This window comes from Cinclus cinclus, chromosome 22 (genome assembly GCF_963662255.1).
Source record: "Cinclus cinclus chromosome 22, bCinCin1.1, whole genome shotgun sequence".
Lineage (NCBI taxonomy): Eukaryota > Metazoa > Chordata > Aves > Passeriformes > Cinclidae > Cinclus > Cinclus cinclus.
Genome location: NC_085067.1, coordinates 2,771,196 through 2,786,219, shown reverse-complemented (window position 1 = coordinate 2,786,219; position 15,024 = coordinate 2,771,196). Strand labels below are relative to the sequence as shown.

General features: G+C 44.4%; 1 protein-coding gene across 2 annotated transcripts in view; it reads left to right on the top strand.

Moving 5' to 3' along the window:
• Positions 1-15,024, top strand: part of YPEL2 (yippee like 2) — a 33,453-nt gene that overhangs the window by 13,428 nt on the left and 5,001 nt on the right. For both annotated transcript variants that reach the window (XM_062506828.1, XM_062506827.1), the window contains exons 3-4: positions 12,301-12,344; positions 13,089-13,197. In XM_062506828.1, the coding sequence (XP_062362812.1) occupies positions 12,301-12,344; positions 13,089-13,197 (153 nt within the window). The remainder of the gene's footprint in view (positions 1-12,300; positions 12,345-13,088; positions 13,198-15,024) is intronic.

Genomic DNA, 15,024 nt, shown 5'->3' with positions numbered 1-15,024 from the left:
ACAACTGGAGCTGAATCCCAGGACTATTCTCTGTGAATCCATATTTTCATTTCCTCTCCATCTCCCAAGTTTCCCCTCTCAGACCTTCAGCACCAGTGTTAACTCTAGCCTCAAAGTGTTTTGCCAGCACCAGGCATCCAAAACTCTTTGACAGATATGACTTGGCAGGGCAGTTTTTGTTCCCTTCTCTACTTCAAGAAAACCTTGTGCTTTAAAAGGAGTAGAAGGTTTCTCAATAAACCATTGCTATTTAAAGGAAACAATCGATGCTGAGGCTTTTAAGAAAATCCAAAGCTGTTCCATGAAGCCAGTTACCAAAATGTTGCTTGCTTGGCCTTTTATCTCCTGCAGCCTGAGGGAGAAAGTGGTTTAGTGTGTCTGATTTTGTAACAAGATCTAAATTGTAGGTTGGACTGTCTGGCCAAGAAAGGCCTTATTGACTTAGGAAATATTAAGGTGATCAGATAAATTGGGTGGAGTGAGTAGTTTTCCTTTCTGTGTTCCTTTGGTGTCTGGCTTAGCATGAGTAGAGGTTCTTGTTCCCTTGGAGCAATGCATCATTTAAAAGGCTGTGCCAAATTTAGTACATACTCTTGTTTCACTGCTTTTTCCAGTGCATAAGTGGGATGAGGCTTTGGGAACTCAACCCTGCCCTGCAACAGATTCCTGTGTGACCTTGAGGAAGTCACTGGATGTCTTTGTTCCTCTTTTTCCCCACCTGAAATGCTGCTGCTTTGTCCAGTCTGCTTGGAAGATTTTGGAGCAGGTCCTGTCTGCTCCTCCAAATTAGTACAGGGTGTCCCAGTCCTCTTTGATTTTAATGTAAAAACAAAATCACTGTGCCAGGCAACTGTACTTAAAAAGCATATTTAAATGCCAAAAAAAAAAGTGAAAGGTACTTCTTGTTACAGGCACAATATCCCATGGTTTTTAGAATGTTCAAGAAAAATATACATTCCATAATCAGTGTCTCCAGGAAGGAGACACAGGAGTTTTTCTTGACGAATGTGCCTTTTAACATCATTTTCTAGTGGGGCCTTAGGGAAACAGCCAACAAAATAGACACTTAACAAGGTAAAGTTAAAAAAAAAAAGTCTCAAACTGGTAGGGGTGTTGCAGATTTCTGCCTACTCTTTGTTATTCCAGTTCTTTCTGTTGGAATCCGCATGCACTTGGTGCCCTTAAAGGAGGATGGGAACAAGAGCAGAAAGATCCAGGCCAAAGATGCCACTTGAGTGTCTTGGGTGCTGATTTTTTGTGCTATGTGAGCAGCAATTCAGCAGAAATGTCCCTGATTATGGAAATATGTGGAGAATGTCTTGTGGGCAGTCCTGCAGTTTCATCATTTTTTTTTTCCCTGTGAATTACTGTGATCCAAGTGCTAAACATTACTCAGTGATGTATCCTCTGAAGTTAGCCCGAGGCTTGCCTGGGAAATTTAATGTTTTCCTTTGATGTCTGCATGGAACCTCGCTGAACATGAATGGGAAATTCTTCAGCACAAAAGGCTTGCAGCTCCTCCAGCGCTGAGAATTTAGGAAAAATCAAGGACTCCTGTGTGCCTGACTTTGTCATTTGGGGCTGGGTTCTTAATGAGGGAGCACTTAGAATCTCTTTTTCATCTTCTCAGTCGGGAGTTGGGGGGTTTATCAGGAAGATTCCCTCCCAGTCTTTGTGGTTTTTCTCTTTCCTGGCTGCTGGAGCCTGAGCCTGGTGGTTCAGCAGCTCTTGGGGAGATTTATGGCTCGCTGAAAGCATCGAACTTTGCTCCATGTTGCAACTGGAGGATGTGAAAAGGATTTGAGGCTTTGGTGCTTCCACAGAAGCTGTGGATGAATTCACATGATGCTGGACATACAGGTGAAAAGGAGCAGCATTTGTTGGGGTTTTTTGTTTGGCTCTTTGCTTCTCTTTCTTTTTTTCTTTCTTTCGTGTGGACAAGGCAGTGTTTAATGTTCTTTAGGGCTTTACTTCTCAGGAACCAGCTGGTATTTGTAGTTCAGTTCACTTGGAAGATGTGAAGTTATTTGCTGGGTGGGGGCAATGTGGACACGATGTAGAAAAATAAATTTAAAATTAAAGCGTGGTAATCTTGAACCTAATGGAAAAAGAGGCATTTAATAAGTGTTCAAGACATGTCTGATGAAAATCCTGCATTTCCATCATAGGAAAAACCAGGGTGTGATGTGAGTTGGGTATTCCCTTCTCAGGGGTAAAGTTCTGATGTTTCATTACACAGGTTTTATTCTTGCTTTGAAGTAGATCTTGTTCCTTCCTAAATATGAATTTAATTTCCCAGCTCCACCGTAATGAACCCTTAAGGCCAGGAGGAGCCATCACATCATCACACCTGACCTGCACTGGGGCATGGGCCAGTGGATTTCACCAGGATTGCAGCAGTTCTTTCAGGAAAAGCATTTAGTCTCCATTTGAAGACTTCAAGAAGGGAAATTCACTGCTCCCTTTAGTCATTTTTTTCCAGTGGTTAATCATCCTTGCTACCAAAAATCAGAGACTTTGAATTTAGATTTGTCTGACTTGTGCTTCCTGTCATTGGCCATTATTTTATTTCTTCTGTTAATAAAATACATCTCCAGTCCCTATTCTTCTCCCTTTAAAAGGTCACAGCAACCAAAGTCACTCTTGATCACTTTTTTTGGACAGACCAAACAGATTCAGCTCTGTCATGGTGCAATCTGATTTTTTCCAGTTTCACATAATTTTTGTGGTTCTCTTCTGCATTTTTAGCATTTCAATATCTTTTAGGGATGGAAACAGAGCTGCTCTCATTTTTGCAGCCTCAGACTCTGCAGCAGCATCTTTTCATCTCCCACATTTCATAATTGTATCAGTCTCACTGGCTCAGCACTGCACAGTAATCTTCTGTTCATTTATTTGCCGTGAGCTCTTCATGCACCAGATTTATCAATTTTATGCACATTTCTAGAGGCTGCCCAGTAGCTTTTGGATCCTGCATTCCAGCTCTTGTTCCCTAATGAATTTGCCACTTCCAGGCATTATTCAGAACTTGCTCTTAATTGCAAGTATTAGAGTTCAAGCAGTAAGTGATAAACAGCAAAGCAGCTCCGGGAAAAGTCATTAAGAGTTTTGTAGCTTCCCATTTCACTGTTGTGAACATGAGAGGGGGAAGGCACTTTGTAATTCTTGGCTTCCATGAAGTTTAAAATTGAATGCAGGTCGAGAGGATTTCAGTGCTCAGTAGAACAATGTGTTATCAAAGCTGTTCAATTTTCCTTTTCCTCCAGCGTTTCAGTAGGAGACACAGCCTTTAAAAAAAAAATAATTCGACTTTTCCAGACAAATCCATCCCCAAAACCCTTTCCAGGCAGGTTGGTGTTTGCAGGGAGGAGGGCAGAGGGTCTGAGGTTGTTATTTGAGTCCCTCAGCTCTGTGTTTGTGAGGGAATAAACAAACAACGAGTGCCCTTTGCAGAGAAAAAAAAAAAAAGTCAGGATGTGAAATCCGAGCTGGGTAATGAGAATTTGTGGTGCCCATTCCATAATGCAGCCACTTAAATTAGATCCTTCTGTCCTGTAGAATTGCTTCCTCTGGGGTTTACCCTACAAGTGTTCCCTCAGATCCTGCTGTCCATAATGGGATTGAGGAGAGTCAGGATCAGGTTGTTTTATTTAGTCAGGATATGGTTGTTTAATAGAACAAGCCCAAGGTAATTTGTACCTCCTTGCATAATTGTGTTTAAACAGCAATTAACTGCTGTATGATTTTTAAAGTATTTCATTCTGTTCCAAAAAAGAAAAAAAAAATAAAAAACAAACCAAGGAAAAAGGTAATAAATCACAAGAGTTTAGAATTCCCTGTCAAGGAGGAAGAACAAGGTAAAAATGGATTTTTCTAATCCATCACTTTCTTCATGGAAACAGCTTCTCCTTTCATCTGCTGCTTCCTCTGCCTTAGAATTGATGACCTGGGCATAAATAAAATATTGTTCCCATTTATTATCCAGGGAGCTGCCAGGGACAGAGGACAGTTGAATCATCAGGGGTTTTGCTGCAACTGCTGCAAATCCTGAACAACTGGAGCTCAGAGCTGGGGAGGTCTGAACCCTCCTGGGAGTTTTCAGCTGTTGGCTCTTGCAGTTGGAAAAGGAGGGAATTCCAGCAGAATGCAGGGCTTGCTTCTGGGAGGAGCTGCCCTGGGAATTTCCCTTGCAGGTGTGTGGTTTTATTCTGATTTATCATTGTAGGAGCAGCCCAGGAGCAACACAGAGCTCTGGTTTAATCTGTAATTTAATCATACAAAAAATCTGAGGGCAATGCAGGGGGGATTTTCCCACCTGCTACTTTTGGGGAGAAGACCCTGAGGAGTCTCTGAGGATAATTTCAATTTTAGAGTAGCAGGAAGTGCTGTCTGAGCTGTTGTGTCTGGCAGCCAGCAGCACATCCCTTCAGGAGTCTGTGCTCTGCAGTTTTCCTCATCCAGCAGGACTGGAATGTGCAGGGATTGAAGCTCAGGCAGACAAGGAAACTGCACCCTGAGTCTCCTCTGTTAAAATTGACAGTGGGAATCACAACTGTTAGGATAAGTAGCAAAAAACAAAGGTAGAAGCTGAGGATGGATACCTGGAATTGGGAGATTTCCAGTGATCCCTTTCAGCAGTGATTGCCATGGAAATAAATGAGTTAAAACCTGATTCCAGCTCAGCTCTGAGGACACATCCTCAGTAAGAAAATAAATTTCAGTACCAAAACTTCTTTTGACAAGACACAAATGTTGAGAATTTAAGGGGTGGATTAATAAATGACTGATAATTTCAATAAATGGTGAAATTCTCAGCCATGGGGTGTTTGATGAGTTCATCTCCCTGCAGTGGATCTTCCCCAGGGACTCAGGGGAGCTGTGCCCTGGACAGATCTGCTTTTGCTGAGAAGCAAGTCTGCCCTCAGTGTCAGCATTGCTGCTATTATGGGCTGCATTAATGGCAAACACTGCTCCACTGATACGTGGACACTCGCTATTAAGCTGCTAATTAAATAACTTGTTGCATTAGCAGTTTCCTTCTTCCATCCCAGCTCTGTGTTTATCTCCAAAACCCATGCAGTAGCAATAATTAATGTGGAAATAAAGGGCTTTATTCTCCCCCCTGCCACTGGTTTTTCAAATGACTGGATTGTTGGATGCTTTGAGCCTACAGGAAAACAGCAGCACTAAAAAGTGGTGTTTAAAACCCACAGCAAAAATTACATTTTTCATCCCTTTGTCCCCAGAAAAGGCTTCATTGTCATTTTCTGTGGTTTTTCACAGTAAATAACGAAATTTTCTCAATATTGCCCTTCTGCATGCCAAGTAGAAATGGTGACTGAAGTGCCAGAGGTGCCAAACTCATCCCAACTCCCAGCTCTGGGAATGCTGGTGCCAGTTGGGAATGAGGCCCTGGAAGTGCAGGGATCAGGGTTAACCAGTGCCCAGGCTCCCTGCTCTGCTGGGATTCACAATCACACACCCCTCTCTTCCCTGCTTGGGCTGCAGAGAACAGGGATCTGCCTCCCAAAGCTGCTCTGCTTTTCTCTGCCCCGAAGTAAATTGGAGTAATTGCTTTTAAAAGTAAACATTCCATCTGCTCTTTCTCCCCACAGTATTTCCATCCTTTTTCATCTTAAAAGTCAAGTTTTGCAACACAGCAGCAGCAACCAGAGACTGTGGAAATCACAAGAGAAGCCCCAAAATATTATGAAGTTTTATAGAAGTAATAAATCTGATGTATTTTATTTAATTTGCGCCCTTAGCATTTGCATTTTAAAATTTCACTTTGAAGTCTGTGAGCTGGAAACTTATTTAAAAAATAAATAAGAACAGAGTCCAGGAGCCCAGGGCTTCAGGAAGGAGGGGGAATAGCACAGGGCTTGTGCTAAGAGGATGAGAATTCAGTGTTGTGATTGAAGCGAGTCAGGACAGCCTGGCAGGCACGTGAGGGACAGGGGGACAGAGCAGTTTGCAACTATTTCGTGAATTTTGACATTTTTATAGAGCTTGGCTCAGGATTTAGCTCAGCAGAGCAATGTCTTGATCTGTGTTAGAAATCCAAGTGCTCGAGGAAAAACCACCCCCTCGATTTTAGGCAATTTGTATTTCCCTGAGCGCTGCACTTCATTAATTGCAGAGTCTCAGAGGAAATTCTCTTTCTCCCTTCTGCAACTGCAATAGAAAATTTCCCCTCTGAGAGAAATCCCCTCCCCTGCCCTCTGGGCATGGATTAATAACTGGGAATGTTTCCCTGGATTCTGACCCATTTAAATCCCTTCATGAAGCCCCACGTGCCTGTTGGTTTTCCACCTTCCTGGGCAGCAGTGACATTCCAGGGATAAAGCTGATTCATTTTTGGTAATATTTCAAAAATGAGGATTTTTCTTGGCTCCAGTGCCCAGAAACATGAGAGGATCTCCCTTTGAAAACCAAACCAAACTGGACCAAAAAAGTCCTTATTGAAAAGAATTGTAAAATAAACCATTCCTTAAATTTGCCTGAGGATTTTAGGGATCAGGAGTTGTATGGCACTGGAACACTGGGATTTCAGAGCACAAGGATTCTCGTAGGTTGGAGTAGGGCTGGGGGTTGGATCAACACCTGGGAGGCAGAATAAAAAACTACAGTGATACTCCCATCAGAATAAAACCAGACAAAAGGCCTTTCATCTGTGCACCTTCCTGTATAACCTGAGCCACAAAATCTGCAGCTGTTCTGAGGATGGAATGCAGCAGATCCTGGTTTTTCCCTGTTTTTGCACAGCAGCATAAACTGCAGGGGAATAAAGGCTGTGCTGAATTAATTGAATTATTTCAGAGATGAGTTTGGTCCACTAATTCCTTATCGACTTTAGGCTTTAAATAGCATTAAGGACCCGTGGTAAAACTCAATTAAAAGTCAGGAATGCAGCTGGAACAGGGTAAGGTCACATCTGTGCACGAGGTGGAATAATGGAACCTGTTCCCTTGGCGTGGGTCTGTGTCTCCTGTAATCACAGCAAAATTGAATCTCTGTTTAATCTGATCATGGCCTGCCCTTTCTGTGAGGGAGAGCAAGGTGCAATTAATGAGCCCTGAGGAGCTCCCTGTAGTCTGTGTGGGTACAGGGACCAAGCAATTGAACTCCTGCTCCCCTGGGAAATGCTGGGGTGTGCTGTGAATGGATGGTTGGAATGGTGCTGGCAAAGGCAGAGCCTGCAATCTGCAGCAGGAATTTTCACAGGTTTTTTTATTTTCCTGTTTTATTTTTCTGTTTTTCCTGCTGCTCAAGAAACTCCTTTTCTCAAGGAAAAGGGTGGTGGAGCCATCATACACCTGGTGCTGTTGCTGGTAGTGGTTCCTCTAAACACATTCCAGGGTTCATCTTTTTGATCAAATTAAATCAAATCTAGCTTGAAAGGTGCCATGAAGGCCGAGCTTTGTGTGGGATGTTGGAAAGCAGCAGGTAGGAATTGGGATTAAGTGCATGAGCACAAGGAAACCTGGGGTTTGGGGCACATCTTGATACTCAGACTTGTGTCAGGTTATATTGACAATATATTGAGAAGAGACCTTACTTAAAGGTCTCCTCTCCCTGTTCAAGTTGTATTTTATGAGAACATCTCATCCTTGGAATATTTCAGGATTAAATCAGCAGTGGGAATAGATAAATCTGACAATCAGTGTTGTGCTCTGGCTGTAGTAACTCAGACCCAAAAGCTGGGAAATCAGTGTTCCCAAATCTCTCTGGAGAGGTCCATGAGTGGATTTCTCAGGCACAGATTGAGTGCCCAAGGGTTTGTAACATCCCTTCTCTCACTGAACCACTGTGGCCTGTGGGGATATCCCAGGGAACGTTTCCTTTCTGGAAAATCCTGGTTCCTGTGCTCAGGTGGCTCCTCCTGACTCTGCCATTCCTCATTGCCCAGGACGTGGCTCTCGAGGTGGCTTTGAGCCCTCAGCTCCATTTGCATCCCTGCAGTGGGAATTATTTCAGGAGCAGAGCCTGAAGGGGCACACGCTGTTCCCTTTCCCTCTTGGACCTTTTTGGGGCCAGTTGCCTTTTCATTTCTGTTTTATTGGATTGTTCAAAGGCTGCCAGCTGGATATAGGCAAGTGGGGGTTTTCTCTGCTGCAGTCTGCAGGCAACAAGCATCACTGTGGAGCCATTTAGCCCTGGCAACTGCTTCCTCTTTTTTCCAGATGATTCCAGCAGCTCTTTTTGTGTTCAGCCTATTGTCAAACACTGTCACAAAGACTTGGGGTATTAATCCTGTCATCTGTTCAGAGAGTGGAACTGCTGAGTGGGCTGTGCTGGGGATGAGGAGCTGTAGGTGCAGGGTGTTTTCAGAGTTTGTGCATCACTGATGGCATGTCAGAATAACCTCCTGTGTCTCCAGCAGTCAGCAGAGAGGGGAATGTGCCAGAGGAAAGAAAGGTCTGGAGGTGGAGCAGGGAGCTCCAGGAGTGGTGGAGAGGCACAGCCCTTCCTTCCCTGCAGGGCTCTGCCAAGGGGACCCTGCACTCAGAGCTGTGGGCTCAGCACTTGGGGCTGACAGCAGGATGTCACAAATGGATTTACCCAAACAGCTCCCAAGGTCGTGGCTGCTGGATAGAGCAGGATTCATGGTCCTGCAGGCTGGGCCCATCCCGGGTGGGCAGGATGTGTGTGCCCCAGGATGTGGATGCAGGTCCTGCAGAGCCTCCTGCAGCAGGGCTGGTTCAGCAGGGTCTGTCAAAGCCCAGGCTCACTCTCTGTAGGCTCAGGTTCAGGTTCACTCTCTGTAGGCTCAGGCTCAGGCTCAGGTTCACTCTCTGCAGGCTCAGGCTCAGGCTCAGGTTCACTCTCTGCAGGCTCAGGCTCAGGCTCAGGTACACTCTCACTCTCTGCAGGCTCAGGCTCAGGCTCAGGTTCACTCTCACTCTCTGCAGGCTCAGGCTCAGGCTCAGGTTCACTCTCACTCTCTGCAGGCTCAGGCTCTCAGCAGAGCTCCAGTTCTGCACTCTGCCAGCACATTTAGAGACCTCCCTCCTCCCCAGGGCTTGTGTCTGCCCCACACTGTGACCATGAAGCACTCTCTGGGGTTGTCCTTTATCTGGCTAACGGGGCAAAGAGGCAAAAGCCATTTCCCTCAAACCCACCCCCTGCAAAACATCTGCTTTTTAAAACAACGATTTCACAGCTCTAATTTAGGATCAGCACAGCTGAGGAGCCATAAGAGTGGCTGCAAATTGGGTGGCAGGAGCTTTTTAAACCAGAGCAGCTGCCAAAGCATTTTAATGTGGAGCTTCTGCCCTGAGGACAGAGAGGATCTGCTCCGAAGTGCTGATCCAGGCTCGTGGCTTCCCCCTGGATGCTCCAGTCAGCACTCCTTGGGCCCTGCAGCTTTTGGATGCCTCTCTCCTGAGCAGCCAGGAGTGGGGAGGGCTCCTGAGCTGAGTATCAGGAGGAGTGAGCTGCTGTGCATCTCCAATCCCAACAGCTCGAGTTGATTTTTTAGAGGGCTCAGACAGGATGGGGAAGGAGGGTTGTGTTGCTGGCACATCCAGATGTGTTGTTTCCAGCCAGACCCTGAGCATTAGCAGTGCAAGGAAAAATACATGCTTGGCTTTCCAGTGGGAGCCAGCAACAGAAGGATCTTTTCCATCTCTTTCAGCTGGAAAGTGATGCCAGGAGCTATTGTTTCAGAGAGTCTGGATTTCTGTGGGAGGGGGATTGAGATGCACCTTTGAAATGTGTATTAGGAAAATCTCCACAGAGAAAATGCAGAGCACAGAAAGTAGGTCTGGCTGCTGGCTGTCACTTCAGTGAAAATCAAATGTGTTGTGGAAATCTTCGCGTGTCTCTTAAAAATACAAACAAAACAACAAAAACAAATCAAGAGCATCTGCTTGTGTATAAATACACCTGTTTTTTTCTGATTTTGTAGTTCCCATTGCAGCATATGCCAATTTTTCTGGCATGCTAGAAGATCAGGAACATCTCCAGGAACTGCTCAGGTTACAACACCCAGATAAAAGCTGCCTTTATAAAGATTCAGACAGCTTAGTCTTACAGAGGACAAATGCACTGGGAATCTTGTGGGTACCAGACTTCTCTCCCTTCTTTTTATATGTTTTGCCAAATCCTTTGCTGGTTGGAAGGTGACTATTGAGACAGCACTGAAAGTTGAGCAGGGGTTTGTTGAAAACTTCTGCTTGGGCAGGGGATAAATAATGCGATTTTTTTCCCCCAGTGACCATCCCTTAGATACCCTCAAGCACTGGTTTGAGCTGGGAGGAAAGGCAGGCACCTCTGGAAGGATGCTGCTGTCCCTGGGAGTGGAACAATGTCCAGTGAGCCCCGGCACTGATGGGCCTGGGTTTGCTGTTTATTAAAGACAGACAGGAACAAAAAATCCTATTTCTGTCCCAGTAAAAGCTCTGCTCCCATAGTTGCTGTTATTGGCAAACTCAGTCACTCTGGTGTTTACAGAGAAATATTTACTGGGAAGGGCTGGATGATGAGAAAGCTTCATCTGCTTTTCATTTTGCTCTGGTGGCACACACGTTGCTGTGGGAATTGGTGTTTCATTCCTGAACCTTTTCCATGGCATCCCAGTCCTGCAGCAGGGACAGGCAGTGCCTGCTGCAGCCAGGTCTGGCGTGGACCCTCCTTTCTGACCAGGGAATCATCCTCTGGGTTCCCCCTTTCACCCCCAGGTCACTGGGATGCTGCAGGGTGTGTCTGGGAGCAGCCAGGCTGGCTGGCTGTGGGGTATGGCAGCAGCAGGAGCACAGAGCTCAGAGTGCTGCAGAGGGATCAAAAGAAGCTTCTCTAATAATTGCAATTACACAAACATGCTTGAGCCATGTGTCCTGTTTAATTCCTCCCCAAGAAAAGAGGCATTCCTCAGGGCACTGCTTTTGTCTGAGTCAAAAAAGATATCCCAGTGCCTCGGGCATCCTCTCTGGGTCCACAGTGGCTCTTCTGTGCCCTGGGTGGCAACTAATATTGGGCTTCAGAGTCCTCTGAAGATCAGTTATCCCTCCAGGACCCAGGGAGTTGTGTGCCAGGCAGGGATTTTGGAGCTGGCAGAGCCCTTGCTGCCATGCTGACCTCACAGGTAGCTGGCACTGCTGGCTGTGGCTCCCTGCCCGGGTGCCCCGTGGCGTTTTTGCCCTCTGAGGTGCCTCTGCTCTGTGGAAAAGATCCTTTTGCAATTGGGGATCTTCCCAAGGAAGCTGTCAGGGCTTGGGCTGCCTCTCCCAAGGCAGGAGTTGGGCACTGATGGAAGGGGACAACCCAAGTAGGGCAGGGACCCCCCCAGAGATTGTGATGTGGGCTTGCTCTTAAGCAAATAAAGGATAGAGGTTAGAGGACCTGGAGGCAAAACATGAATGTTCCTCTTTGCCCTCAAAACCCTGTCACCCCCCTTTTAAGGATTTTTGGTCTGAAATCAGCCGAGGTTTTAAGAAAATCACTGAACATTCCAAGTTCCTGGTGAGGTGCAAAGTAAAGGATTAAATGGTCCAGAAAAGCTGTTTTTTGACTTGCCAGCCCCTGCCCCTCAGTGCAGACATTCCCTGAGATGTCCCACAAGGTAACCTGTGTGCAGACAACCCAGCCCTTGCTCACAAGCACCAAATGTTTAATTCAGTGTATGCCTGTCAAAGCACATTAAAAATGCAGGTGGCACTTGGTGCCTGCCAGCCAGGCACTGTCACAGGGTGATGGCACAGACGTGGCACACTGGGATCTGCTGGGAATGCCAGGCTGGCACTGCCCTGATCCCTCCAAAACACTGCCTTGCCTTGGTGATGCTCTGAGATCCTGAGGAAATGTGAGGCAGAGAGGATGTGCCTGGATTATCTGGGGTCGTTTGGTTTTTGGTTTTTGCTCTGTGGTTCTCCTGTCCGTGTTCATCTCCTCCTGGGTTTGGCCCCAGGGGAAATATGAGGCTTGCACTCAAGGCTGAGGCTTTTTGTGAAATCTCAGAACTGTGTTTGTGTGCACAGACAGATCCCAGTCCCTCAGCTTGGTCCAGCAGCAAATTCCCAAGGCAAAAATCCATGTGCAATTGCAGTTGGAAAAGAGATTCAAACCAATTTTTGGCAGCCTTCAGGTGAGGTATGAAGTTCATAAACACCAAAAAGGTTGATAAGAGATTTTGCTGGCACATAAAGAGAGAAAACTCAGCTCTGGAGCAGCACATTGGGCATATATGAAAACACTGGAAATTCCAGGTGTGTGCTGTGAACAGGGCAGGTGTTGGAGCTGGAGAACAGTTGCCTCTTTCCTCTCAAACAACCAACTGAGCTTTGTTTTTTTGCCTTCCAGTCTTTCCAGGGCAGCCAAGGACGAGCATACCTCTTCAACTCCGTGTGAGTACCCTGTGCATTTTACAAAACCCTCCTGAAAAAGGAAAAAAAAAAAAACAAACAAACAACCCATAGTTTCCTCCAGAAAACCTCTGCCTGGGACTTGGGAGCTTCCTGAAAATGGTTGGGGAAAGAGGCAGAAATAGCCCCTGATTCATATTTGAGTCGTGTAGAGATTTCACATAAGCAGCAAGGAAAAGGTGATGATGATTTTTTTCATCATCAGGTTGAGAAATCAGAGATAATGGCTGAGTCATCCTCCTCTCCCAGGATGTAGTTGGACCAAAGAGCCAGAGTTTTGTAAATGTGGAGATAAATGATATCTAAATATGCACTTCGTAAAAACTAAATATGATTTTCCCAGAAGTAGTTTTTGGGGAGGTCACTGCTGGTCTGTCTTTCAGCAGAACTGCTGATTTCAGTCACATTTTTCAATTTTGAAAGTAAAAGTACCATTTTACCAAATTGAGAATGAGAATCTCTCTCAAATGTCTAATTATCACAAGTGACAAGAGTGTTATTAATCTCCCGTTCAAAGCTTTCATTGAGTTTTTTAATTGAATAAAAATCCCATTTTACCTTTTCATTCTGCTCTGGAACTACAAGAGAGCTTTGTTCTGGGCACAGCTGGGAAACTCAGAACCTCCTGCTCATGTTTTCAAACACTGCAATGAAATCATTGTCAGCTTTATTGGAGCATCTTGACGTGGAAAGGCACTAATGGGGAGCATCTGTGCTTTGTCCCAGAGTTAACGTGGGCTGTGGCCCTGCAGAGGAGCGGGTGTTATTAACAGGACTGCACGCCGTGGCAGATATTTACTGTGAAAACTGCAAAACCACGCTGGGCTGGAAATATGTGAGTATTTTAGGAGCCCAAAATGCAGGTTTTCATCTGTAACCATCTGTTTTCCTCCTGCTTTGTGTGTGTTGCATTTGGAGAATCTGCTTTAATGTGGTTTTTGGGGTTTTTTTTGCTAAGAATTTACACCTGGTTTTGGTGGGGTGACATTTAACTTAAATTTCAGTCTTGTGGTTCACACTCTCTTTTTTTCTATTATTCTGGTAGATGTTATCAGAATAATGGAATGCTCCATTAATCCTGTGTCCTTCCCACTGGAAATACTGTAGAACATGAGTTTATCTGTTTGCTCTTCAAAAATTCAATTATCTTCCAATAAAGTTTAATGTTACTTCCTAATTTCTGCTTCTGGAGGCCCACACCATTTTTGTCCCTTTTCACCAGTATCTAAAAAAATCCTAGTTTGTGTCCGTGGCCTCTGGACAGAAATATTCTTCACAAAGTCAGTTGAAAAGCTGTAAAAAGGAAAGCATCAAAAAAATGAGGAGGCAGGAATCCATGCAGAAGTTCAGGGATGGGGTCCCAGAGGTTCCCTGTGTGCTTCCACAGCTGCAGGCACAGATCTGTTCAGAGTGGGATCTTCTCCTGGGACTCCCTTCCCACATTAAATTCTCCATAATCCATCCCATTCCTAGAGAAAGAACCATTTAATTTCTAACAAACTTGAAGAAATTCCCAAACCACCCTGGAGAGAGCTGGATTTTACCACCAGTCATCCCTAAATCCTGGCCCTAGGAGCAGTTGCCTTTGGCCTGCAGAATCTGCACATTCATGCTGCCAACTCTTTTTTTTCCCAGCATGTAAAGACAGTTAGAAGCAGGACTTGGGATTCTAGAATTTTTCAGATTCCAGAAGCAAGATTTTATATTCCAGAAGCAGGGTTTAATATTCCAGAAGAAGAAGCAGGGTTTAAGATTCCAGAAGCAGGATTTTTTTTTTTTTTTTTTTTTTTAAGATTCCGGAAGCAGGACTTTTAAGATTCCAGAAGTAGGATTTAAGGTTCCAGAAGCCAAATTTTTAAAGTTCCAGAAGCAGGGTTTAAGATTCTAGAAGTAGGATTTAGGATTCCAGAAGCAGGATTTCAAGATGCCAGAAGCACGATTTAATATTCTAGAAGCAGGATTTTTTTTCCCCCCTTTAAGATTCCAGAAGCAGGATTTAAGCTTCTAGAAGCACTATTTAAGATTGTAGAAGCAGGATTTCATATTCTAGAAACAGGTTGTGGGTTTTTGTTTTGTTTTGGTTTTTTAAAATTAAGATTCCAGAAGCCTGATTTAGGATTCCAGAAGCAGGATTTAAGATTCTAGAAACACTATTTAAGATTGTAGAAGCAGGATTTGATATTCTAGAAACAGGAATTTTTTATATATATATGTTTTTTTAGATTCCAGAAGCAGGATTTAAGCTTCTAGAAGCCTGATTTAGGATTCCAGAAGCAGGATTTAACATTCTAGAAGCACTATTTAAAGTTGTAGAAGCAGGATTTGATATTCTAGAAACAGGATTTTTTATATATATATATATATATATATATATGTGTGTGTGTGTGTTTTTTTAGATTCCAGAAGCAGGATTTAAGCTTCTAGAAGCAGGATTTAACATTCTAGAAGCACTATTTAAAGTTGTAGAAGCAGGATTTGATATTCTAGAAACAGGATTTTATATATATATATATATATATATGTGTGTGTGTGTGTGTGTGTTTTTTTAGATTCCAGAAGCAGGATTTAAGCTTCTAGAAGCAGGATTTAAGATTTTTTTATCCCAAATAATTTTCCTGAGAGCTAACAGAAGACCTGTAGTTGATTTTTTTTCTCTATGGGC